General features: G+C 38.4%; 1 protein-coding gene across 4 annotated transcripts; it reads left to right on the forward strand.

Moving 5' to 3' along the window:
• Window positions 1-170: 170 nt before the first annotated feature.
• On the forward strand, window positions 171-27,411 carry LOC115347121. 4 transcript variants are annotated; one of them, XM_030028126.2, is made up of 9 exons: window positions 171-5,713; window positions 12,558-12,674; window positions 12,776-12,890; window positions 20,650-20,800; window positions 21,850-21,943; window positions 22,991-23,109; window positions 24,029-24,171; window positions 24,861-25,058; window positions 27,059-27,411. In XM_030028126.2, exons 3-9 carry the CDS (start codon window positions 12,784-12,786, stop codon window positions 27,168-27,170), a joined length of 924 nt encoding a protein of 307 aa, XP_029883986.1. In that variant the 5' UTR covers window positions 171-5,713; window positions 12,558-12,674; window positions 12,776-12,783; the 3' UTR covers window positions 27,171-27,411. The 4 variants fall into 4 exon arrangements, with proteins under 4 accessions (XP_029883986.1, XP_029883989.1, XP_029883987.1 ...); XM_030028129.2 differs by lacking the exons at window positions 171-5,713; window positions 12,558-12,674 and adding an exon at window positions 14,967-15,630 and having other exon boundaries at window positions 12,721-12,890; XM_030028127.2 differs by lacking the exons at window positions 171-5,713; window positions 12,558-12,674 and having other exon boundaries at window positions 12,721-12,890.

Consider the following 27,411-nt stretch of genomic DNA (forward strand, 5'->3'; position numbering starts at 1 on the left):
ATTCATAAATAAATAAAGGAAGAACATAATCTCTTTATCCCTTTTTATTGAGAATAAACTGACAGAGAGGAGAATGATGCATACAACAAGTAAATATTAGCAGGGGAATTAGTTGCTGTTTCCATTTGCAAGAGGAGGAGCAGTACCAGTTGTCACCAGAGAGGCATATAATTATTTCCTCCCTCACTGTGCAAAATATAAAAAGAACCGAAGTTATTAAAAAGGTAAGAGAGAATAGGAGAAAAGAAGGGAGGAACTCCTTTGAAACAGATCATAAATACAAACTTCTGGATAATAAGTGGGTTTCATCTCAGTCAATAGGAGTTTTGTCTTTTGAATTCTATGGGAACAAATGTGTATTGGCTGAACTTTAGTTACAGGCTTCTTTCCATTAGTTCCTTGCAGCGTAGATATTGCTCACAAAGTTATTCGTGCAAGGAGAACTTCCAAAATTTGCCACATTGTTCACTTGGTTTTTTTATACTGCTGGTGCACGTCATGCAGGTGAAACTGCGAAGTGATGGATGTTCTCCATGGAGGCTGGCTATGCTCCGTCGGAGAAAGGGCATTTGAACACATTTCTAGCCCTGCCTCCTTGAATTGTTTAGTTCTGTTGCACAAAAGAAAAATGGAGCTCCTTAGTCTATTGCTGTTGCTTATTACCCGTAGTGTATTATAGTCTGGACTTGGTGAGACATTTTTTGTATTTAAATTTAGACAAAAATTGTAATTTCGGTTCTGTATAGCTAAAAATGTTATGCTTGGGAAGGGGGAAAAAGGGGAGTGCTTCTAAGAAGGAGCAGGGGCTAATTTTACCAAGATACAGAACTAGTCTCACTGCAGGTAAAACCAGTTCCTTTGACATGAGGTTACACAAGAGCTCGTTCTTCATGTTTAAATGATTCTATGAACATCACCTAATGTCTGTAAAAGTGACCCATATGCTAAGGATCTCCTGTGGTTTTAATATTATGGGACCCTGATTTTTAAGCTATTACATTTTTTTCAGGCTAATTTTTGAGGTGTTCATTCTGATTCGGAAAGACATGAGAAAGCAGATGACAACCTTCAATCATGTTTATTTTTAGTCCATCAAAAGTTCTTCCTGACCAATTTTGTGTTTTCTTTGCATTGGTTCCTTGCAGCGTAGATGCTTCTTTCCAAGGGAAGGACTGAAGATAATTTGAACTAAAGGTATGGAATTATGGAAGGAGAGCTGTCAGTCAGAAGTATTTATAGAGGATATCGGACTTCCCTCGCAGTTAGACTGAGCATAGGAGTAAGTGGAATGATGCAGAATCATGTATTTCAAATCTGATTCTGATAATTGCGTAAATGAGCGTATGGGAAAACCAGCAGAAACTAATGCAAACACCAGTTATTTCACTTGATACTTTCCTAGTCCTTACAGATGCAAAAATAGCCATTTCATGTTTCTTGAAAATTGAGAATTATCTGGTTTGCAACAACATCAGTTGATTTATTACCAAATTATGAAAGATGTTAGTTGTAGATCACAATGAGAACAGCTCTCAAACGATACTGTTTTTCAGTAGTGATAATATCTTAAGTATTGTTACTGATTTACTGAGGTATATGAATACAATTCCATTATGGTTTTTCATCTAGATTTTGTATAATGTTCCTTTCAAAGATGCTATTGCTTTTTTGAGACCAAACTAGCAAAATAATTTTGTCTTTTTGTTTGGATTTTTTTTTTTGTTAAGGGAATTTGTCAATAGTGGCTCATATGTGAGCTTAGGTGTGTAGTCTTAAAAAAAAAATTTAAAAATGTATTTTGTGTTGGAGGCTATATCAGAAAATAAATTACTGAAACTTCTATAACTGTGCTGTGTAAGTGACCCCTGATGTGACACTGTCTACCAAGAGCCTTCTGTGATGCAGATGGAGTTTTAAGCATGAGATGCAGCTGCCTAATGATATCATCTTCTCTCTTTCTTGCATACATGTGCTGGAGCCCAGATGGAAATGCTTTTCGGAGCTGCAGTTGGAAAGAGTACTTTCCCTACGAATCCTTTCAGTAGTAGTGCTACCACTGGAAACTGACTTATTTAACTAATAGGATCCCCCTTGTATGTGACTTTGAGCACCAAACAGTTTTTCTAGATTAGTGCTACTTTCAAACAAAAATTTGTCATGTAGGAATGAGAAAGTTTTTGTTGCTGTTCCAAGCACTAATTTTCACTGTCCTTCCACAAGCCTTGATGGTGGCAAAGTAAACTGTTGTCTCAGTTTCTGTGATTCAAGTACATGATATTCCTCAAACAACTAAGATCTTAGTGTTATACCAGAAACAAAAAAAATTCAGTCAAAGCTTTTGTGGCTAATTTTTATTTTTCAGTGATGGACAAAAGAAGAAACCACAAGATGTCACTCTATCCTAAGAAGCTGAGAAGTACTTTCCCCTTGACAGTAATCCTATGGGAGTGTTAGAAAGCTGAGTATCCTGAATGGGACTCAAGCATATGTAGGTCTTGGTAAAATCAATGAAAGTTTCTTGAGTTCAAGAGCATAGACACAGGTGCCTGAGATAAATAATCGGGGGTGGGGGGAACAAGCCCAAAAAAAAACCTGCTTTGTGTTGCAAACTTTTCTGTGATTCTTGGTAAGAGATTGCTGGATTAAGTTCATTGCTCATAGGGGAATTTTCATCCAGTTCATAGCCTGCATGATTGCATTGTGTAATTGGTGTGGGATGAAATAAAAGAAAAAAAGTTTGTTCTTTCAACCCATCTCCATGAACAGCAGTAGAGCTGTACTGTGGTTACTTCAGGGTGTCAGTGCTGCAATAGGAGATGTATTTTCTTGACTACAAGAGAGAAATAACTACGGTTGAAGTCATTCATATGCTGGTCTTATTGTGGTGGTGTTCTCTTTTGCTTACCTCTCTTATTTCCCCCACTCCCTTGCTGCCTTACATACAGTCACTAGAATTTCTATGTGAGCAGATTCCCAGCGTGTTCTCCCCTTATACAGTAAAGTCACACCACTGTCAGGTGTTCTACTCTCTTCCTGGGGAGGAGGCGATATTATTCCTATGAGGATTTTCTAAAAAAGACAAGGCATACTCCAAAAGTAGTGTTTACAAGCTAATTCTTGAGTTGTTTCTGTCCCTTTTAATGGGCAATCTTTGCTTTTGTCCCTATAGTGGAAAATGGAAATACATGGATTAAAAAGAGATGGATGATTTACCCCCAAAACCCAGTGCCAGGGAGGAGGAGAACAGTACCTTAGTAACTCAGATAATACCAGCAAGAAGTGAGTTGACTTCCCTTGTGAGCTACTCTGCATATACTGACACAGTTGATGAGAAATTGTAGATTAATTTAGCTTGTAAAACTCTCTGCAGTCCCTAAGGATTTTGGATCAAGCTGCAGTAGTCACAGGGGTCCAGACAGAATGAAGACTCTGCCTGCCTACTGGGGACCTTTGTTAATTGGTTCAGTAGCTTGTCTTTGGCTTCCAGCTGGCATTGGTTAAGGGCTGTAAAACAAAGTTACACATGAGAAACCATTCGCAATAGACAAACATACTTGGTACTGTAAAACTCATGAACAACACTACAGACCTGTTACCCCCATCTACCAGGGCTTCTCAAATGACGTTCTCGTTGTAATAGCAGTACTATATAAAAACATCCACATGAATGTTTTTCATTTCACAGCACTAATTAGAAGCCTGAGTCATGGACCAGTTGCTCTAGGCATTGGGCAAACTGAATAAGAAGATAGACGGAAGTCATGTAATAAAATGCAGTTTAATTTGCAGTTTATAGATGATAGCACAGTGCAGTAGTCAAGGCTGTAAGGCTAATGAAGGATATCTGACTTATTCACAGTCACTGTGGCAGGCAGGTAAATGGTGAAAGGTAGTGAAGATAAATGTATTATCTGAACAATAGGCGAGTCTCAGCGCCACTCACTATTTTAGGAATTGTTCAGACTTTTTCAAAACACCTTACAAATACAGGCTCCAAACTCTTAATGGCTGTGCCTGGAAGTCAGGCAGCTGATCATTCTCAGGTGCAACTCTCAAGCAAGCACAGCAAAGCTCAAAATGTTGGCAGCTGTTCCTAAAAAGCATGGTATGCAAACATCTTCATGGCACTCTCCACTTTCAACTGTGATCAAATAGTCTGAGAGGTTTGTTTCTTAATGATATGTTTGCAACACTGTGTTCTGGAAAATAATCTGGTAGATAGTGGTAGTAAAATTCGAAGTCTACTAGGACTCAGCTGAGGAAAAAGATTGAAGTTGTTCCTGCAGCTAGGGAATTTAGCCCATTGCTTGACTTTTTATCTTTTCAGCCATACTGAATCACAATATGAATGATGTTTCAGATATGACCCATGCTTTACTGATAACAAGTTGTTTTACTATCTATCTCTCATAAACACACATCTTCTCCTCCCTGTGGAAGAGTCATCTTTTGGACAAACTGAGGGAAGAACTCCTACAGAAAAATTATTCTGTCTTTGTATAGAAGTGCTTTTAAGTAAGGAAGAAAAAAACATAGAGGAAATCTGGGTTGTGTCTAAATTGTGTCTTTTGTGCTCTTGTTAAGGGATTGGGATTGGCCATGGAAAAATCCTGGTTTTTCTTTAATAACAATTTGTTTGGGTGAGCTTCAACCATTCCTTCAGGTATTCTGATGCTACCAAAAGAGTTTAGACCAAATCAGAGTTTAACATTTTTACTCTATTTACATATGTATGTTAAGAGTCATGTTTTAAAACCAAGCAATTTGCAATGCTGGAATGTTTGCATGCGGTAACTGTGTGATAGCATTGCCTGAACAGAATGAAAGAAACACGTCAAAGCATGCTAAGAAATAAAAGGCATCAAGAAGTCCAATCTTGCCCTGAGACCTGTAAAGATCATGGTCTGGACAATGCCAAATCTCACTGGTCACCAGCAGTCTGATATGAAAAGCCTGTTTATTTGAGGGTTTTGTCATTGTCAATATACTTTGTAAACGGCATATTTCAAAAGGTAACAGCCAGAAAGCTGGCATAGTTTGACCCAGGAACTAACAAAATTTCTCAAGTTTATTACAAGAGAAATACTGATCTTAAAATCCATTGTCTCTTCTGGGAAATACTCTCTTTGGGTCAGGCTGCAGCTTGGGCTTACCAGTGTGTAGTGACCAGTCTGTCATTTTCCAGAAGCAGGACCATATAAAACTCCCACTGCTATTAAAGCCCTCCATGAAACCCACCAAGAGGTAAAAGAGGCTAATTCTAACGTTGCTGCTGCCTGTTTTACATATGTGTCTCCATTGCTTTTTCCCCTACAGAATTTTCTCCTTGGTCTAAACAAAAAGAGAATCGGGGACAGTGTGCTGCAGTTTATAAGTTCACTGCAGAGTTTTTGAACAGAAATTATTTGCGTATTGTCCCAATGTATCAGAGCTAGTCTTACTGCTACAGTTTCATAGGGTGCAAGTTGAACAGGCTAACCTTGAATACTTTTAATTCATTTGTTTTCCAGTGTCGTTCCAAGTTTAATGTCTATACATCTATGGAACAAAGTGTTCTGAGGAGGTGATCTCTTGATTACTGACCTTTTGAATCGTAACACATGTGGGACAGAGAGCTTGGAACCATGAGTAAAATAGCTTGCCTTGTATCGAGCACTTACAAAAGCTGAGGACGTTACCAGTTCTTCCTCTTCACTATGATGATTACAGCAAGGTAGGCATAAGCCATCCTAAAGTGCAGTTACCTCTGAGCAGAAATTAGGGAACGTCTAGTTCCATAACCTTAATGTTTAAATCAAGCAAACAATCATATAGTGTCCAAAACACCGATAGCAAAGAGCATCATCAGAAAAAACTAAATTTAATCAGTCTCATCTGGAGCCTGTTCAAAATCCCTTTGTAGTCCATCAAAAAAAAAAAAAAAAAAGATTGCCATTAGTTTCAGTCAGTTTTGGACCACGTGCACGTTTCTCTCAGGCTATGCCCTGAAGCATGAGTACAAAGAACCGGGTGGGAACTGACACACCTGTGATTTTGTGTGATTAATAAGAACTCGATTTTTGCCCAACTTGCAAAAATTACTTCGGGCCACTTACCTGAAAATATGAAATTGACTTCTAATCACAATGTTTCTACAGCAAAAAAAGTCAAGACTATAAGCATGCAAGATATAGAATTTATAAAGTTGTATTTTGTGTGTGTACACATGTGCAGACACTCCATTAAACGTGGACATACTATGAGAATCACAAACACTGTTACTATTTTACTATTATGTTACAATAAGTAAGCAAAACCTAACCTAAGTATCTTTGCATGAAACCATAAGATAATACAAAATATTTTTGTATTGCAGTACAAAATAATGAAGCCGCTCTTTGTTTAGAGGCTGGAGGACTTTTCCTTGGTGTAAGATGCGTATAATGGAATAAAAAGGTTGTTTGCCCCTCTTCCTTTCTCAGTAACTGTTTAGGGGAGCCTAGCTTGGCTTAGTCCTTCTCTTTAGGTCCCTGAAGTTAAATGAGATTGATTCAGGTCTCTTGAAACTGTTGGCAGCAGATTCCTCTGCCTACAACCATTGCACAGACAATTCACAAGGTAAATATAAATAGACAGATGAAGGCAGAGAATCCTGGTGAAATAAAGGGATATCAGTGTTTAATATGATGGGCAGTGGCAAAGCTCACCAGCCACCCAGCCACTGTCAACACAGAGGGCCCTGAAGAGGAGCCATGACCCCCATATGAGGAGCTGGCAGAACTCATTCCCTTATATGCTGCCTCTGTATTACTTTGCATATATTTTCTCGATACAGCAACTTGTTAGTAGATTTATTGGCAGTGCACTAAGAAGTATCTTTAAGACAAGTTAATTCAGCCTCTCTTAGCCTTGATAACACCTGCTTGAAATACGCTTCCTTCTATGAATGACAAGAGTACAGAGATTATGTTATGACAGTTCCATGACAAGAGACTTCCAAAAAGCAACATAGAAGGCTATTTTTTGGAAGGCCCATTAACCCTCTGGCAGCCCATTTTCCACCCTTCGTTGTAAGCATGATTATCTGAACAGCATTCAAGAAAAAGGCAGGTCGAAGGCTTTGCTGTTTCCCCAGGAAATACATCCTGACAATTCCATAGACAAAGGTTTTCAAGTGGAAAACATGTTTTACATTTGTATCTCCTTCAGTGCTTTAAAGCCTTGCTTATTTTTTAGAGTTTCTGTACAAAGCCTGTTTTTTTTTAAATGGAGCTTGGACATTATTAATTTTGCAGGTGTGTTCACATTCAGCACAGATATATGGAAGACACAATCTCCTAATAAACTAAGGGGTATCTATGACAGTGTTGTGCTTTTGTGTGTCATGCCATTGTAAGTATGGTAGTAATGCTGCTGGTGACTTAAGCTGCTGGAACACTACCTAAACCTGCACAGACACAGCAGTTAGGACTCATTTTTCCCCAACACAGTTGGTCGAGCAGCATAATTATTCCTGTCTTCAATCTCAGAACTTACCTAGAACCTTGCAGGTTAAAATTCTGCTTCACATAGGGCAAGGCTATTGTGCAGGAAAACGCTTTTTTACCGGCTTGTCAGCTAAGAGCCGAGATCCGAAGAGAGATGGTGGCTCTGCCTCTGCTGTGAGGCTGGTACTCCTTTGGGCTTTCCCTTGGCTCCTGTGCCTGTAATCACTGACTAGCATATGATACAGTCGAGCGGTTCACATGCCTACGTTTCCTTCCCATGGAGGGGAAGTTGCAGAGGGACGGTGGTTTGACTCATACGGTTTTGCTCCAGTGCGCAGCTGGAGCACTGCCAGGGCACACACGGGACTCAGAACTGGTCTCTGGTCCACCTATTTCACTGTAGCTCAAGTGTCTCATTCCACAGAAGACAACATTGCTGGAAGAGAGAAAGTAACCCTCATGCTGAGTGACCAACAAGTACAGTTGGTCTAATGCCCTTGTGGCAGGGAAGGAAGAATCCTGCTAGTTTGGCACTGGGTTAAGGTCCCTGCCCTTTTAAACTCTCTTTCTAAGGCTGAAAATTGGAACAATATGATGCTGTAAATTGCTGATCGTAAAACAAGATGGAGACTGATGTGCAGCTACCCACTGTGTCCCAAGCTACTGTCCAAATCACTGACTCGCCTTGTTGGGCCAAAGTGTCAATGGATTTATGTGGTAGGAAAATCCAGTGAACAATCAAAGCATTTAAAAACAAGCCAACAAAGATGAAGCATTTGTGAGCAGCAGCTGACATTCCCTCAGAGATGTAACACATGATTTCTATAATCATAAAAATATATTTAATTTTGTTTATTTAAACCAGACTGTGCTTTGCTGTGAGCATTAATCATCTGGTGTCACACAACAGCACACTAAATGTCACACATTGAATCACATCTCCTCCGACACTGTTACGAATATTCTGGATGTACTCCACAGCTGTAGAAAGAAGTACTTCATGCCTTGCTAGCTGTAGAGCAAACACACTCTTGCAGCTTCATTTTGTATTCAATAGCTCTACAAAACAGCAAAGGCAGCATGCAAAATGAGGAGGAATACTACTGAAGCTCAGCTGCCGATCTTTCACAATTCAACTGCAAAAACTATGAGGTCTGAAAGAAGACATTAATGTACAAGTATCAGCAGAAATATTAAACTACCTTATCAAGAGAATTGCACCTGGTCACTTAGTTTTTTAATAAGTTTTGTTTGCCTGAAGAAGAAACAACAGCATATAATGTTTCCTGCTGAAGACAGGGCCCTCTTCTTCCCCCAGTATCAGTCAAGGAGAAAAGAAATTTGTATTTCCCATCTGCTGGAATACAGCATGGAGCTGGCAGAGCAAGACAAAGTGGAGCAGCTGAAAGATGGGTATAGTTTATGTCTGAGATTAGTTCAGTGGCCTGGCAGGTCTGTAACTAGAGAATATAGTAACATAAAGTAGTTTAACGGCACCTTCATAACCCCCGCTTAGGCCAGCAGTGGACTTAGCCTCTTTGAAGTCCAAAGATCAGGATGGACCTGAATAGTATGGTTTCTTAATCTTTTTTTTTTTTTTTTCCATAAAGAAAACCTGCTGCTTCCATCACCTCATCTCTGTCAAAGCAAAAATGTAAGGGGGTAGTGAAATGAACCTATGAAATAATAAAGATTTGGTTTCAGAGGGGATTTTGGATGAAAAGGGCTAAAGCAGAGAGAGGCACTGGATGAAGTCATTCTGTTTCAAGCCAGTGGATTGCCTTTACTGGACCCTGATTGAAACTGATCAGTTGGCAGGAAAGACTAATGCATATTGATGGTGCGCTCCCTTATCAGTGATTACAAACACATGCTCTGGGAAGTCCCACCAACAGATTTGGTGTCCTGCAGTACCAGAACTTGGGTGGAAAGACAGTGTTGTGCAGAGTAAGGGGAAGGTACATTATTCATCTGGAGATACTTTAAGGTCGTCTTGTCTTTTGAATGTATATGAGTCAAGAATCCCTTCTCTACTGAAGTCAGTAGACCTGATTTAAAATAGATATATATATATCTGTGCCTTGTGAATGCAAAATGCTTGTTACTCCAAAATCCCCATTTGGTGAGGCTAGCACTCACACCTGCTTAGCAGCAGGTACAAATACTTAGCTGAGGGACAAAGCAATAGAAAATCAGTCCCAAGAATGTTTAAATACCCGCAGTACTGCTGAAAGGAGAATGTCGTGTAGCCCTCAGGACACATATACTGTGATACAGCAAATGCAGTCTCTGATCAGAAACACATTTTCATTACATTTAGTTTCTTTTGGCAGGACATGCCAGTTTCTAACTTTAAATGCAGGAATTATGGACAGCTACAGTGCGTCTGTCTCCTTCCTATAAAAGAAGAACTGGAGAGAAACAAGGCTGTTTCTCCTTTCTTCTAACACAAGGCTGCCATTTTTTCAAACCAAAAGCAAGTGGGAGCAAATTACTTGGATTTCCTGACAAAAGCTGCATGAACACAATGCCTTTAATAAAAATAGATGTTTCTCCTCATAGTGTTTCTCTCTTGTCTTCCCCATGGTTATAGGAGGCCCTGCTTTCTGTTTTCAGCTAGAGAACATCTTTACTATCCTTGCAGGCAGTGAATAACAAGACATTTGTTTGAACTACATTTTTTTTGGCAATAAGACTCGAGGAAAGAATAAGGTAAAAAAAATCAGAGATGTCAGGAGCAACTTCTGCCTGTAAATACATGTTCATAGTTCTCAGTTCCTTCTTTGGTTGCAACGGGGGTAGGTGTCTCTGAATTTTAAACAACTGAATTATGTTTATCATTCAACTTATTGCATTTGCATGTTCTCCTATTCTTTCACTCCTTTCTTAGCATATATAGAGCTGGGTAGTTTTTACCATCTTAGCCCAGCAATGGAGTAATATCAACCAGAAATGTAGTTCAGTAAAACATACTGTATCATTGAAACAAAAGTAAGAATAGATAGATCTTTGAAAGAGAGTAGATATGTTTTAAAGCACATTTGTACTGAAATGCAATAGTTTTCCATGAAATTTTCATCTGTATAAGAATATTTACACTCTGTTCCCCTGCCTGTCTTTGCACATTAGTTACATATGTGTATGCATGTAAACACGCACACACACATAGACACACACACACAAATACATATACATGTACAAATACGCATATCTGGAAATATGCATGTAAAACAGGTTTGCTGTGCAGGTGGAGATTGGTGTATTGTATGTGCAGGTATTTCAGTATATGAATGAAACAGATGTACATGTGAAGCAGGACGGCACTGGGGAGAAAAGGAGGGAAACGTGCAAAGTATTTCAGACAAAAGGCTGCCCAGTGTAAAAAAATTGAGAACTGCTGGTATTGATAATGGCAGACTGAATGAGTCAAATGTATTATGAGTAGTTTTCCCGTTTCATACTTAAAGAGATTATGCATATTTATCTTAAATATCTAACATATGACAACTTCGTAAAGCCAGTTTAATAAAGGAGTGCTCTAGTGACTCCTAAGTATTCCCATATTTGCGAGAGCTGAGTTTCAGGAAGGCAAGGGTTTGATGGATGAAGTGAAACAATTTTTTCAATATAATTCACATAATCAATTCTCTACAAAAAAGGAAACATAACTCTTTAGCAGTTGGCAGCAGTTACATAAATAAATACAACAATTTATGGAAATATGGTGGTATCTGCAATGACAAAAGTTAGACAGGAGAATAACCAGAGATACTGCTTCTAATGACACCATGTAAAAGGAAGCTTACAAGACTGCAACAGGAAATTGTTTATCAAAATTAATTTAGAATGATTTTCATATGATTAAAATTACCTGATGCAACTTATGTTCAATAAATTAGGAAGTACTTAATGAATGTTTTATTCTTTCCGGAATTATTAACAATTAACATATGAAAAGATGAAACATGAGATTCATAATAAAGATGCGGATGGAGGCAAATGAGACTGCCCTGAAGTCAGAATTTTCATTTCTGGGTGGCTTCATCAGATGTCTGATCTTGTTTGTTTTGGCAGCTTTGGATAAGATGTTTCAAATTTTGAGAATTAGACAGAAACGGCATTTGGACAAGTGAAGACTGACAGAAAGCTCATTAAAATGGATGGCAGTTTGCCTATCAATTTCAATGAGCTTTAAACCATGACCTCTGTAAAAGAATGCTTGGTTCAATCTCTTGTGAAGAATCTGGCAGATATCTGGCAGATACCTTTTGGGTTTTTTCTATATGCACACAAGTTTGATTCTGCTCCAGTTGAATTCAATGGCATTACTCTTAAGGGCTAAAAGGTTAAGCATAAGCTTATGTGCATCTGTGGATTAGGGATGCAATAATTTTGTTCAATATAAAAAGCCATGTTTTAAGGTGAAAGGGGAAATATATCTCATCTCAGTGAGACATATAATGGGAGAAATCATTATTGCACATCAATCAACAGGAGTGCTGCATGCCACCGACTTCACTGGGGATACGATTTTGTTTTCTCTTTCATACATGCACAGATAGGTTGCCAAATGCAAGAGAAGGCAAGTTATATCCATTATTTTTTTTGAAAAGAAACTTTTGAGAAAAAAATCTGAAAACATTACTTAATATGTGATCTTTCTTTAGTGTCAGAAAAAGTCTACTTCATCCAGAAATTGTTGACCTACATTTTATGAGAAAAGTCAGATTTGATACTGAAATAAGTCTCTCCTAAACCAAATAAAAGTGCCATTCTTCATTCCATAAACATATCTTTTTATGGCTTGATCCAAAGACCATAAAATCAATGGAAAGACTCAATCTTCAGTGCCAGATATTGTCATTATGACTTGCAAACCCATTGTTTTTCCAGAAGAGAGAACCAAGTTTCAGTACTTGTTGCTTGGTTACAGCCCCTCTAAACCTCTTGGAATTCATGGGTTTATAACACCTTAGAAAACCAGACATATGTAGTTTTCACTTCAATTATTTATGCAGCTAGTTGTTGATTCCTTTTTGTCTGGTAACCCTGATGAAATGTTTCACTAACTCTGCTCTTCTTCTATCCAAGGCTTTATTCTGCAGTACTTGGCTTTTCCCTGTGAATGCTCTCCAAGTCCTACCAGTGGGAGTCACATAGTTTACTGGAATCCTGAATGGGCAGGACAAAAAGAAATTTGTTGCCTAGGTAACTCAGCAAAATAACCAGTTAGTTTATGCAAGTGTGCCTGCTTATCTGCTGAAGCACAGATGAGCATATATGAGCTTAATATTGTGTTCCTTTTCTAGTGCTTCCTATGAGTATCCATGCAGATTATACTAATGAAATATTCAAAGAAATTCTCTCTCTCTTACTGATTCATCCAACACGAATGCCATGGATTCCTGGATATAGTCAAACCAGGTAAGATCAATATAGAAATTAACTTTCTGCTGTCACTGTAGTGTCATTAAGTTTTTAGATCTGATTTTAGTGGTAGCATCAACCTAACGGTTTGATATCACCAATAAGTATCCAGCTAACACTAAGTAAAGTAAGAATTTTACACAAAGAACATGAAATTACATCAACAAACTGATTTTTACAAGCTGCTGTATCCCTGAATCAGAAAAATGTTATAATAGAGGTGTCATTTAAATATTCTTTAACGATGATTAACATAATGTCAGATCAGAAAAACTCAGCCATTTAAATGCATAGACTTTAAAGCCAGATCGTTCATCTAGTCTGATCTCAGTGAAGTCAGTCTCTGTGAATCCTGTATGAATGCTGACCCTATTCACATTAACAGATTTTTTGCTGTTGACTACTACAGTGCCAGCATTTCATGGTCTGAGCATTTCAGTTATTTCTGTATAAAAGGGGGAGGGATAATATTATTTCTTTTCTCCTACTCTTTGTCTGTCTGCTCTGTTCAACTAGACTACAAACTCTCTGGAGCAAACTCTATTTTACTGGCTTTCTATGGTGCCCAGAACAATAGGGCCTCTTGTGGCCTACAGCAGTCATAATAATTTGAATTGTTTCCATCATTAATCAGATCTCAGGATGAGACGTATTCTGCCCAGTTCATATATATTTCATGTACCTGTAGGACATGCAGGGAAGCACCCGATCGGTCGAATGTAGATGGGAGAGACACATGGTTGAGACTGATGCCCAACCCTGTTATTTGCCCTGCTCAGCCATTTCAAAGACAAAATTATTGGTCAGAATTGGATGAAGTGGGAAAATGTCTTGGCAGAAACACATTTTTATGGGCAGGTTGTAAAGATATGAAAAATAGTGTTTATAATGGAAAGGCCGACACCATCTTAAATATGTCATTTCACTGAAATAGCACATAGATACTTTTTCATATGCTTTATGAGGAATGTATTTGCCATAGAAGATCTGAAGCCCATTAGGCTGTAATGTGGTCCAATACCTTTCATTATAGAGAGAGAGGAAAAATGGTCAGTAGAAAGGCTGCAAATTACAGTCTTTTTTAATTTAGGAATAAATGGGGTTTTTTTCTTAGCCCATAGAGAAAAGATATGTTCAAGTCACCTGATGAAACTCTTAATACCCCATCTTCTGCCCACCCTGTAATAAACTCAGTTCATGCCACCTAAAGTTTTAGTGAAACCTGCGTGGAATGACTACTTTGTTAAATTTCAGATAATGATCTGACAATTCAACATTTGGAATCACAAAATACCTTTGCACAGGAGCTGAAATTTTCTGATAAACTTTATGCTCCTGTGCTTTACTGGCACAGTGAAGTTTGCCGGCAGCATTTCTAAGAGAATGTTTTGGAGACTGCAGTCACTGTTGGGGAAAGCACTAGCCTTTCTATACAGAAAGATTTTATAATGATGAGACCAAGAAGAAGAGAAAAGAGAAATCTGGAGGAATGGGAAGGTAGGGAATAATTTTTCTGTGAAGAAATTGAAAGGTAGTAAGTGAACCATAGAGGTTTGTGACTATATGGTATTTCCAGTTGAATATCCCTAGGCAGAGGGGTTTACTGTGTACTTTTTTCCACACTGATCTTAATCTATTTACCCCCTCTTCTTCCAGTATGGAGCCTAGGAGCTCAAGTGAAGAAGGAACTGTGCCTGTAATGTGGGAGATGCAGATCAATGGGGAATGATTGACTGTTCTATTATAACCTTACACAGCGCGGCACTGAAACTTGGTTCCCGTAACTACTGTTAGAGTTTAAAAGCCATCTGTAAACTTCAGCAGGGACTAGCCAATGCCCATAACAATATTGGGCTGCTGCAATTCCATCAGTGGCACACTGCCAATGTCTGCACTTTGTCTGAGTGAATGAAACGAATATTATATCACGCACATTTTGAAGTGAATAGCTTCACTAGACTTATTCGCAGAACCTATAGCTTTAATGTTTTAAGAAATATATAATATAAAAGCAGACACAAAACTGACCTGTCAGTTCCCACCAAGAGTAGGGTCTCTTGTTTTCATTCTCAGATGCAAACTCAAAGAAGGAAGCCTGGAAGGAAGATTGTTTATAAAATGGCTAAGCATGTTCAAATGAGGCAAGGACATTCAACAGAGTGAAGAGATGCTCGTGAAGAACTTTCATGAATGGTACATAAAATATGAGACTCTTTAAGTATCTATTTTCTTTTCATCTGAAGTCCTTGGATAAATTACTAAAGCGTTTAAACAGCCATTAATGAAGCAGGGGATCTTTTAAGCAAAGAAAAGATAAACTTCAAGTGGGCAAAACTGTGAAAGCAATTCAGAAAAGTGAAGTCGCTGGAGTGAGCACACCAGAGATTCATCTGGATGATCACATATCTTGCTACAGGTATCACCAACCTATCTTTAGCCACCTTCTAGAAAGAGGGTTCATTGATACCAGCTGGATCAGCACAGGAATTTGTTTGATGTGCTTAAGAGATTGGTAACAATAGCTCCTAACGTGACTGCGTTGCGAGGTGACAGTGTTTCCTTGGAGACAGTGAATCCATACAGCCCCAGCCAGGATCCTTGCAGGTTACCTCTCTTCAGAGGATGTAGAACTACCTCTCTATGCAGGGGCAAAGGTGGGAAGATAAGCTTTGACTGTAGACAAATGGCCTTATGCAAGATGTGAGGATTTGATGCGACAGCAAGACATGTCTGAAAGGTAGGAGAGTGAAAGAAGAGAAGTAACTGTAGTCATTGCACAGCTGGCTTGACATGCTTTGACAACAAAGATAGTGTTACAGGATTGAGTATCTTTTTAAAATGTACCGACCTGTATTGCTGATGGAGATTGTTGTGCAGTGAAAACAGGAAGAAAAATGGTTTTTTTCTTGGTGCCATTGGCTGATAACTGAAAGACAAAAGGTGTCTCAAAAAAATGTATAATTTGTTGTAAAAATGTGTGAAAGACACATTGATTGAGATGTAGAATTTGTATCGTTGCAAATTAGATCCATGAAGAGCTGTATGGAATGTTAGTTAATATGCTAGGAATGTATAATTATGGTGATAAGACCTAATTATGTTAATTATGGTTTTTTGGGGGCAATTCTATGATGCATAAAGCAAGATAATTGATGATACAGCTAACAGCAAGGATGCATTGTAACCATAACTTACAGGTGTGTTTGTCACTAAATTATGCTCAAAAGAACTGCTTCAAAATGTTGCATAATGTCTCATAAAACTCCTATAAAAAAATAATTGAAAGGTAATAGACCATGGAAACACTATGTCCAAGTCCTCTACTATTCTAAGATCAGAGAGTTCTCATAATAAATATTTGCATACAAGCAACAGCTGCTACATAGCAGTAAATTGTGTGCATTTTGAACAAAGCACAGCCTGACTTCTGAGTTTGCTCTCTTTTAAATACCTATACAAATTGCATTTGTAAGTTAACCCTGCAGTTGATTTATGTTGATCAGCTGTGGCGTGTGCAATTGACTGAGACGACATAAGTAACTGGGTATTTGTATCATGCAAGCAAACAGCTATTTGTGCAAGTGGTTTAGACAGACCCATGACCAGCTCTCTTGGAGCCTGTGCAAAATCAGCAGCTCTGTCCTAGATATGAGAACTCTTCTCTTTGGGAGGATTTATCGCCCCTTTCTTACTTTATTTTGGGGTTTGGTTTTTGTTTTGTTTTTCTTCTTAAAGATGATCTTAAAATATGTTAGATTTGGTTCCTTTAGAATGATCCATGTTTTTCAATTCCATAGTAGCAGGACTGAAAGAGTTTGGAGCACTTTGCTCTTAAATAGCAATCTGACTTCTGCTGAGATCAACCACATGGGAGTACGGGCCCTTCCATCATATATATTCTGTGATTTGGTGGGATGTGAAGCTGTAGTGAGCCCCATAGGAATTTTGACTCTGAATCTGTGAAGAGGTAGTATAAATAGCCCTACTACTTGTTCCCAAATCTTTTATCAAGGGCATTTCAGATCTACGGGGAAAGCAGCCATGGTTCAGTGAAAGCTAAGCCTGCTTGAGGCTGCTGGGGATAAGACTACTGGAAGCTAGACCAGACCCCAAAACTCCTCAAAATACTGGGACAAAAGCCTTTCAAATCCCAATTGCAAGAATTTGCTTATAACCTTCTTTATCTTTACTCCTCTTCCACTGAGCTTTCCATTTGCCCTTTTTTGTGAGGCAAACTGAACCTGTGCTGTAGAGTCTAAGATGTTTGTTTATCGAGGCTGCCAGTCATATCAGGAGAAAGGAGTCTTTTGACTGACAGTCTTTTCTTAACGGCCAAATATCTAAAATAATACACAGGAGAAATATGTTTCACTCGGAATATCTTTCACTGATGTAGTTTCAGAAGTAGCTCAGCTACAGCTCTTGAAAGTATTTAATGGGCTTTTAATATATTCTACCCTTAATGTCAGCTGGACTCAAATGTACTTGCACTGCAGTTAGGAAATTTACAGCATTTTGTTGCCTATGAAAATTTTGCCAAGATGTCAGTGGGAGGAGAAGCAGACCCGTTTCACGGACACACGACTGACACTGACATCTTGATAAAGCGTGACTTTTATCAGCGAACTCTATAGGAGTGCATGATTTTCCAAGATATGGCCTGATATGTCATAAATCATGTTTTGAAAAATGCAGTGGCTGTTCTGTACTCATTCCTTGCAGTTTACAAAATATTTCAGCCACTTAATTCCCCACTGAGACTTCTGCTGAGGAAAATGCATAAAATACATTGGGTTAGTCATGAGTACTTTCGCTCACCCCCACAGTCCATGCTACCTCTATTCAGCTCATATGCAGCACTCTAGATTTCAAGATGCTAGCAAAGAATTGCTTTGTACAATTTTTTGGTTTCTTTAATTATTTAGATGAAATGGCCATTTTATAAATTTCAATTATGCTACATGGAACAGAATGATTTCCCTGAGCTTTTTTGAAGTGATGAGAAGTCCGCTATTTCAAAGCACCCTTTAGGCAATTAAAGTGGGATCCTCCTCATCAAAATTCAGATGCCCTGAAGTTGTGTCCACTCTCAGGAAAGTCTGTGGGCTCCTCATGTTGACAGTGTGGACCGTGGTTCACTCCAGGTGAAACATAACCACTTGTCTCCACTCTCCCTCTCAAGCCAACAAAATTTGTTAAGCCTGGCTTTGCACGCTGGCAACTCCAGCTAGGTGGGAGAAATCATACTTTAACCAGATGGAGCTTTTAGTTTTTTAAAGTTGACTTGAGTATTCTGTAATTTTGTACGTGGATTTGATATCAGTTGTCAAAGCTGTAGCCATGATACAAACAAAGACTGAGGGCCTGCCTCAGAAATTAGAATTTGGTCACATGCAAGATTTTTTTCCCCCTTACCATTTTAAGTTTCCTTTCCAATCCTCTTTTATAGGATTCTTAAAATATAGTCAAGTATCTCTGCTTAAAAGACATCATAGATACCCTCCCCACCCCAAGAAGAGAGAGAATGGAGGAATGCTATTGCCACAGAGGGTTTCCATTAGTGAAATTAATTCCTCTCTCATAAGAATTTAGGCCTATGATTTATGATAACCACCAATTTCTCACTGCAGGCAAAGTGAGAGGAAATGACTCAGCCTGGACAGACATCATGAATCTAATTTTTTTCCCCCCTAATGCTTGACATAATCTAGTGTGCTGCTCCCAGAGGTGTCATTGGAGATTCATATCCAGCCGAAGGGCCTCACAATCAAGGGAGAAAATTTTGTTACTTTCATGTATTGTGTGATCTGTAATTGTTTGGAATTGCATCCTGCCTCATTCATTGCCATTTCTTTTGCATCAATTTTGCAGCAAAATAGTAAGGAAGACAAAGCAAAGGAGAGAAAAACACTGTTGCACTTGCTCCTTCAGAAAAATCTTCTGTGACATAATGTTAGGGTCCAGCTGGTGCTTATTAAACTCAGGCAGTTCTGAGGTGAAAAATGCTTCCTTCTGTCACTCTTTCCAACAGAAATCTCACTACCCACCTAATTGGAGAAGTCTTATCACATATTGATTCTGGAACTTTATGTTTTAATTTCTATCACCGATACAGAATTTTGTGAGTGGGCTTCTGCCAAAAGATCAGAATAGATATCATGTTAAATGGTTCAGCTAAAATGGTTTATCCCACATTTCAAGGGACTAGGAGTGTATATTCATGTCTCAGCAGAGGAGGTAGTATCTAGCTGAGAGGAAGGTAGGTTTTGAAAAGTCTTGCAGTTATAAATAGTCATATGAATACATCCTAACAAATCGCTTCCAAAACTGAGAAGAATAACAGATCTTTTTCTTAAATATAAAAGCATTTCTACATATTCCTGTGGTACGACCTCATTTAACATACAAGGAAGCAAAACAAATACCAACATAGGGCTAAACAAGAGTTCTCAGCACTTTTTTTTTTCTTTTTTTTTTTTTTTATATTGACCTAATGTAAATCCTCTTTTCACAGGGTGGCTGTGTGTGTGTGTGAATGCCTGCTGATCTGTAGCAGCACACACGCATGAAAATGGTCTGTTTGCCTCAAGATGACCTCTAAAAATGCCTAAGTAAATAGCTGTTATTTTCAGAAATGCTGAGCTTGCTCAGCTTCCTTTAAGTCACCTACGGTTTATTGTGGCTGGTTTGATCCCATTAAAAAACCAAACATAAGGCATGAAGGGAGGAGTACTTCCCTATGTCAGTACTGTTCTGTGTGGTCTGTATGCACTTTCAGGCAAAAGCCAGGAAAGATGTACTACTGGGTTTTGCTGAGGTTTAAAAAAGGCAAAACAATCTTAGTAAGGTCGTCAGTATGTGTCTCTTCATGATTATTTACCAATAATCTGTAATCATAAGTTTTAACTGATGTTCTATTTAGCTTGTCTGTTACACTCAATATGAAACTTTCATTACCATCCTCACTAGACCATTTTAAAGCTGCATTTTTATTCTCCATTTCTGCTCCTGACTATAATTGTTTTAATGATGCTTACTGACAGCTGATACTTTCTGGCAAGCTCTCACCGAGCTTGTACAGTAAAAGTCAAATTATACTGCTATATGCACTCACTTACTAAATTAAAATTATTTTTTTGAAGTATTCCATGGTAAATTTCTAAATTGCAGCTGCCAGTCTGCAAATTATTCAATCTCTCTGAAGCACAATTGGAGAAATTGCATCATTTGGGGCATATAAAATGTATTTTTGAAAGTGTTCTTAGGCAATGAACTAGCAAAACACACAAGCACATGACTTCAAGACTCTAAAGAACAAAGTTCAAATCTTCTCTGGAGCCTTGATATTCTACTAAAACGTAGTCAAGGGATTAAAATAAATATGCAATAGAGATATCTTTTCATACAACCTGGATCCATAAAAGCAGGGCTATACAGAATAGAAGGGACATATCATGCTATTGAACAACTTCAGTTCTTCATTTTATCTAAGACTGAGTTTTTCTATCAAACTGCCAGTAAGTTCCTCTTTCTAATGTTTGGACATATCTATGAAAGCCTCGTACGTGTAAGTAAACGGTACTTAGGCGAGAGGTCCCATTAAGGGACTAGAGGGGATTACCTATGGTTTGACCTCCGGATCATGTGGCTATTGTCTGGTGGTAAGTCCCCTTGCTACTCTGTATTTTCTGTTATTTTAAAATAGTTTGCATTTCTTTGAACAGAATCAATTACTGGTTTAACATGTCCTCTCTAGTTCCTCAGGTCAGACTACAAGCAATCAAAAATTCTGTAAATCCTATTCATCCTGCTACTCCATCCTAAGTGATACACACACTATTCCACTGGTTTTAGCACAAAACAGAGGAATCATCAGGCAGAGCTGTGATTCTGGGCTACCATCCCCAGTAAGTGTTTGACTTACCCGTCTGATTACAAGTTTATAGGAGAGAGACACTGACAAAGAGTAACTAAGGCAGAAATCTCTTCCTCAGCTTTGAAGCTGATTATGTTTTGCCTCCTTTTATCTTCCAAAGCTAGGTCAGATTATGAACAAGATTATATGATATGGTGTCAGCAGTGGCAAGGGATTTGACTCAGCCTTTGAGCACTATGCACAGGACTGGATGCAATGGGCAAGTTTATAATAAGTCCTGAAGTAGCTGTGTACATTTGCTATAAAATCTCATAACCGGGAGTGCTATGAAACGTAACACTACAGATATTCTGTGAGAAGATCTCCTCCAGTATTTGAACAAATTCATAAAAATAAACCAAAATGGGCTGTGGTAAAGTACACCTAAACTGTGAATTCCCACAGCATTTACCAGCTTCTGGATGTGGCTTTAACTGGAGTGGGTGAGTCAGAGGCGCGTGCTCCATCTCTCCTCCCCGCTTAACTCCACCATCATGGTTTCCAGTGAAAGAAATGATGGACATTCAAGCAAATGCCAAGCTGCATTGCACTGAGACGTTCCCCCACCGCAGGCGATCGCGGTGCTGTGTCTGTTGGGCATGACACAAATCACACCTACTCCACCCACTACGGGCAGAGTTAGAGATGTTGTTCCTTGCTCCCTCCTTGGAGACTGATGCCCTGGAAATTACAGAACATGTTTTAGTGGAAAAGCAGAATGGGTAGAAACCTCATATTCTTGACTGTGGTGGCAGGTTTTCTCTATTTAGATTTAGTGCCACAGTTGCATTCACGATATATTGTATGTAAGCTTGTCCAGAAATGTGTTTACATACATAAGCGTACACAAATGCATGCCATGGTATCCTCACTTCCATACATCATTTTGCGATTCACCAGATGGTATTAAGGCAGAAGACATTGTAAACATCTATGAATATTATTTCTACTGTAATAAGGCCAGAAAAATGAGAAAATACAATGCCAGAAAATGAAAAACCTTAACGGATGGGTTTATATATTTATTTTGCTTTTTTTAAGCTTCCTTCAGATTCCTTCAAGTATCTCGGCTGGTGTGACATAGAAGAACATGATGTTCGAGGAAATCAGCTTCATTGTCCCCGAGTGAGAGAAGGTAAAGATCAAAAAGACACATTCTCGTTTAAGCCTTAACTCTATTTACTCAAACAGTATGTCCTTAAATGTTATGAGCTTAAATCATGAAGTCTGCCATTGTTTTGAAAAGGGGCAGGATTTCATCCCATACTGTACATCCTTACTTTTTTTAATCACTAGGAAAATACCCTTCATAATTTTGACAATGAGAAACAAAAGCCAGAACTGTAATTTGAAAATTTTTAGTATTAATGTGGTGTTGATTACTTCTCTCAAAATTTCATTAACATTTAAATACTGTTCACAATGCAATAGCTATATGCCAAACAAGAAACCAAGAGTGAAATCCAGTCCTGCAAACAGTGGCACATATATTTTATTTTAAGACTGAATTGGCCCAATTACAATCTACAGACACGCTCAGGAACAGAGAATAAAAGGTGGATTTTAAAAGCCAGTGTTTGTATGTTTGGGACTAAACAGTGGAAAAATTCCACACTGTCCTTGCTTTAGTTAGGAATTTGAAGATGTCCATAGCTGTAAGCATTTCAGTAGACCTTAAGAGTTTAAGTCTTCAGCGTGTGTCATTCTTAATACGAATGAGGTTTTGTAGTATGGCTATTGATCCCAGTTGCAGCTGTTGACAGTGGTCTGGAAGTTACAAACATATCCCTTTCTGAGGACAATTAAGGGATAAGTACATAACTGCTATATAAACTCTTAGCATGTGAAAGAATATATAGAAACAGTATTTTAGAACTCAGATGCTTATGCTCAACCATTTAGAAAAAGCTTTTATTCTGAGCTGTAGAAGAAATGTCATGTAGTAACCATGTACCAAATCATCATGACCTTAGATTGCTTGCTGAATTATGAGCCCAGAAATGGTAGAAAAATCTTCACATTAATTTACATCTTAGAAGCCTGGAAACCTACACACACCTATAATATCATATATATTTCTTCATTTCAGATCTCTTCCCAGCCATCTATATAATCTTTCAGCAAGTAACTAAGTGCCAGTTCCATATCACATCCACTATTGTAAAGCTTTTTTTCTGACCAGGGCCCTCAGAAGAAGAGCTGTTTTTCAGAGGAGAAGAACAGACTTTGAAAAAAAGAAAACAAGTAACTGACACAGAGAAGTGGCAAAAGAAACTGCAAGAGAACTGGGAAAACTGCGCTGTAAAACTTTCACATTAACGTTTTGTACTGTAGTAGTAAATAAGCCAAATAATAATATGCTGGCTGCTCATTGCAGTTAGCAGTTTTAAAGCTCTGGTTGGCACTATGACATTGTAAACCAGGAGGTTTTTACAAGCTGGAAGAAACACAGGAATATACTGTTATTTGGGTTGTGACGCAAAAGAATAAACTCCTGTGTTGTGACAGGTCTTCGTTTGTGCTCGGGCACATAAGAACTAGTGACATTCTTTGCCTGCTTAGTGCCTTCCTCAAAAATTGATGATAAATGAATGGTTAGAGAATGGAGTAGTTTCATTTCAGCTCTTTCACTCTTTCCTCATACCAGCCCGAGCAGTTCTTTTGGCTGGAGGTACTACATTGTTGCTGGTTCTGATCAGCAGTAAGTTACAACCTCCCTAAGATCAAGGAGGAAGCCAGGTAGTAACTTCATCTAACACTGAGATCCAGTACTGACGATCACACCTCTCCCTGTGTGTAAACATATGATACACACTGGGGAATATTGATATCTGGCTGCTGCACAGCACTGTTTTTCCAGATGAGTTTTGAATGAGTTTCGAAACCAAACCAATGAGCCATGATCACTTAGTCCTGCTTTTTCCACCCAGAGCACACACACGCTGGCATCCCCACTCAAAAAAAGAGGAAGGAGGGGCTGGACAGTAAGATTCACATGCTTAAGAGATGGTTTCTTTCTTCTTTACTTTCAAAGAATTACGTAGTGCATCACTAACATTCTACAGTGATTTTGGCAATTGGCACCATCAATTGTTATAAAAGCAGCAAAATAAAATAGATTCATCTTTTAACTAATTCTGACATTGAAAAGATTTAATGATGTAGTTATTAGAAAGTAAGAAAAAAACGTAAGGGATTTCTTTTGTTTTTCCCTTCCCAGGAGTTGAACCTTTCATTTCAGGACCTGGGTGATCTTTACCAGGTGGAAAACTTTAAAAGGATTCTCCAAAGACTAATTCGGGTGGAAAAACTTTGGTTGGTGGACAATTCTTTGACAGACCTAAGTGCCATAAGGTTGCCAAGGTAGACAAAATGTCCTGTTTCTATTTTTATGCAATATGATAGAAATCAAAATTATTATTTAGCTGAAGCAGTCTCTTGAGAACTGCCAAAATATGGTATTTTGGGGGGTATTATATTGAGAATCCATCAGTATATTGCTATTCTGAGTTCATGTCAGCCCCAAGTTGAAAATATTCAGCCAGGAGATCAGATGATGTCCCATTTATTCCTGGTGAATAATTATGAGTCTCGTCAAGTTCAGTAATACTTGTGCTGAAGGGGAACATTGTTGAACACTGAAGGATTCTATATGAAGAGATGGCGGAACATAACCCAAGCAGAGAGGCCAAGTGTGACCATGACAACTATATTTTTACAATCCATCTATTGCTACTGTGTTGTCGTATGTCTAGATATATGGAAAGTTGTAATACTGAGAACAGGAATAATGATGTATCCATTGTATAATATAAAGAAAGCTGAGAGTATAAAGTGTAGGGATCTGATCTTGCAGTCCATGGGTAGGCAAAAATAGCACAAATGTAAAACTACTGTGAAAGCAGGTCTCAAGGAATCAAATTCTTGTATCTCTCATTGGAAGCCCTAAATTGCCATGACTTCAACTACTTGAAGAGCCATCCCTGTGTTGGCTTACAGGTACGTACTATTACGGATGTGATCAGTGATGTCATACGCTTTGTACTTTACAGATGCAGAGAACTAAATGTCAATAAAAACCACTTTACATCCTTCAAACAGCTGCCAAAGATACCTCAGATTCAGCACTTATCACTTGCTGAAAATAACATTGTGACGCTAAGTGGAATATCAGACTTCAGACATACTCCACTTGAATCCCTTATACTCAAGAGGAATCCCTGTGAGTTTCAAGAAAGATACAGACAACTGTAAGTCTTACCCTCGCATAGGCAACAAAAGTTGATCAACACAAAGAAATGTTTGTGAGAGAGTTCACAAGGAATAGGATCTCAAATACAACAAGCTCACCCGAGCAATCTTTTTATTTTCCCGTAGTCTCAACTACCATAAATGCTCCACGAACATGGGCTGGTGAGCCAGTATCTGACAATAGCCACAAAATATTCAGAAACTGCCTGGGAGGCTTTCTAATCACATGACTAGCAGTTCTTGAACTGAACTAAGTCCGTGGATCAAGTTTAGAGACAGTGAGTAGTGCAGATAAATTCGATTCCCTTTTATTAATAGAACCTACCTATTAGACAAACTCTCTTCAATCTCACTGCATCCCTCATGTATTCTGAAAGGAGTCTAAATTGCATTACGTGCCAGAGATGGAATCAGAAGGATGTGTTGAAAGTTGGGAGCTAAAGCAAGAGAAAACTAAGTTACCTTCATTTGATTTTTCTGGATTCTCTCTCTGTGGCAGCACTGTGGAAGTTCCACTGCCTTGAACACCCCACTCAATATAGGTTTATGTTGCAGGCAGTGCAGTGTGGTGTAGACTTAACAGACCTGCCTTGGACACTGGAAATGATAATTCAAATCCGAGATAGAGAATTCAGGGGAAGAGAATTTATTCTAAGTCTTATGCATGTTTTGACACTCACCCCCCTATTCCATTCTTCCCTGGTTGCTTTGACTCCAAAACCCTGTTGCCATGAAAAAAATTGCACACAGGTCAGAAAGGGTAACAAAGCGTGTTCCTTCTGAACTCTTCAGAAATCTGCATGGTTGCATGTTTTTCCCCACTACAAACAGAGTCATGTCAGCCGTCTACAGAAGGCATTGTTGATATTTTTGAGATAAACCTTACAGCATGTGTCTAAGAAGTCATCTCTTCCTGGGAGGGGAAAAAAAAAAGAAGTTTAAAAGAAAGTGTTTAATGAAAACCTTTCTGAGTTTCCACTACAGTTTTTCCTTCAGTCTAGTAGGTATCCCTTTGACAGTGTGATGGTGATGCTTGTGCTTTCTAAAGGCAGATAGGCAGAGATCAAACGAAAGTTAAAAAATAAATTTCAAATTATGGATTTCACATTTTATTTGCATATCAAAAGGTCCAGGAGAACAAAAGCTGAAAAGCACTTTTTAACAATTACTAATTATGTTTCTGCTCCCGATCCTACCAGTTCTTAAGGCAATTAAATATTGGTATTACTCTGGCATATACTTTCACTGCCAGTGTTGGAAGACAGAATGAATCATTTTCAAGCACAGATAAAGCCCTGAGTTATCTTCTGAGATTGAGCACTGGAGTCCGCACTCACCTCAAAAGCCACAGGAGCAAATACCATAGCATGTGGGTTAACACCCGGTACGATGCTTATGGAGGGGCTACGGCTCCATCAAATTCTGAAGAAGAAAACAGCAGTCTTCCTGACTGAGGTTAGAGATACTGATGTGCTGTTTAAAAGGGACAGTGTATCAGGAGGTAGAGCCATTCATTTTGGTTTGGCATCATGCCCACAAAACAGGGTCTTCTTTCCTTTGGAAGAAGCAGAAGTGCAAAAAGGTTTGCAGAGAGCCCAGTTTCTCTGTCATGGAAGGATAAAAGTTGAGTTGCACTTCTTGCAGTCTGAATCTTTGCTTTTCAGCAGTCTAGGAAATTCAGTCTAGGCTAACACTGTGTCCTCTCTTTTGCATTAGACAACTGGTTTGTTTCTACTCTATTAAAAATGCATATACTTGCAGTGCTTTACTGAGTCTGAGGATATAAAACTTGTGCAACAGAGTGAAACCTGAAAATTTTTAATTAGCTCTTTATCAGATAAATTCTGCAACAAATGGCAAATCAAGATTTCCAACAATACAAATCTATTTTGGATATGTTTGAATCCACTATTTGTTTTTTATCAATGTCTATTTTGTTCTCAATGTTTCCCAAGATTATTTATCTCAATTTCTGTTTTTTCTTTTGTCCCTCTTTAAGTGTATTCTCCAGTTTGCCAAATCTGAAAATGCTGGATGGTATCCCAAAACTGCCAGAGGACTGTTCACCCCCAGACGTCAGGGGTTTTTTCAAAATGTGTACTATACTCTAGCATTGTATTTTTGTAGGACCACAGTTGTGCTAGGACCACCTCACTTAAAAGGTACAGTAAATCCTGTGTATGGAAGTTACTATTTTTTGCTGGTCAAAGAGATACTGAAGCAGAAATATAATTTTTCTGAATGCATTTGTGATACCACAGACTTCATGTAAGTATGGAAAAATTATATGTAAATAAGACATAATGTGTATACTGAGTGTCATGAGTTTGGTGTATTAAAAATATTAGGTGA

The sequence above is a fragment of the Aquila chrysaetos genome, chromosome 10, assembly GCF_900496995.4.
Source record: "Aquila chrysaetos chrysaetos chromosome 10, bAquChr1.4, whole genome shotgun sequence".
NCBI classification, from domain to species: Eukaryota; Metazoa; Chordata; class Aves; order Accipitriformes; family Accipitridae; genus Aquila; species Aquila chrysaetos.

What these genes read in the sequence shown, in the direction of transcription:
- LOC115347121 (XM_030028126.2), top strand. Translation starts at nt 12,784, where the DNA reads ATGAGTATCCATGCAGATTATACTAATGAAATATTCAAAGAAATTCTC. An exon ending in CCTGGATATAGTCAAACCAG is followed by an intron (nt 12,891 to 20,649) that starts GTAAGATCAATA and finishes TGTCCTCTCTAG; the next exon opens with TTCCTCAGGTCAGACTACAA. An exon ending in TTGTCCCCGAGTGAGAGAAG is followed by an intron (nt 21,944 to 22,990) that starts GTAAAGATCAAA and finishes TTTTCTGACCAG; the next exon opens with GGCCCTCAGAAGAAGAGCTG.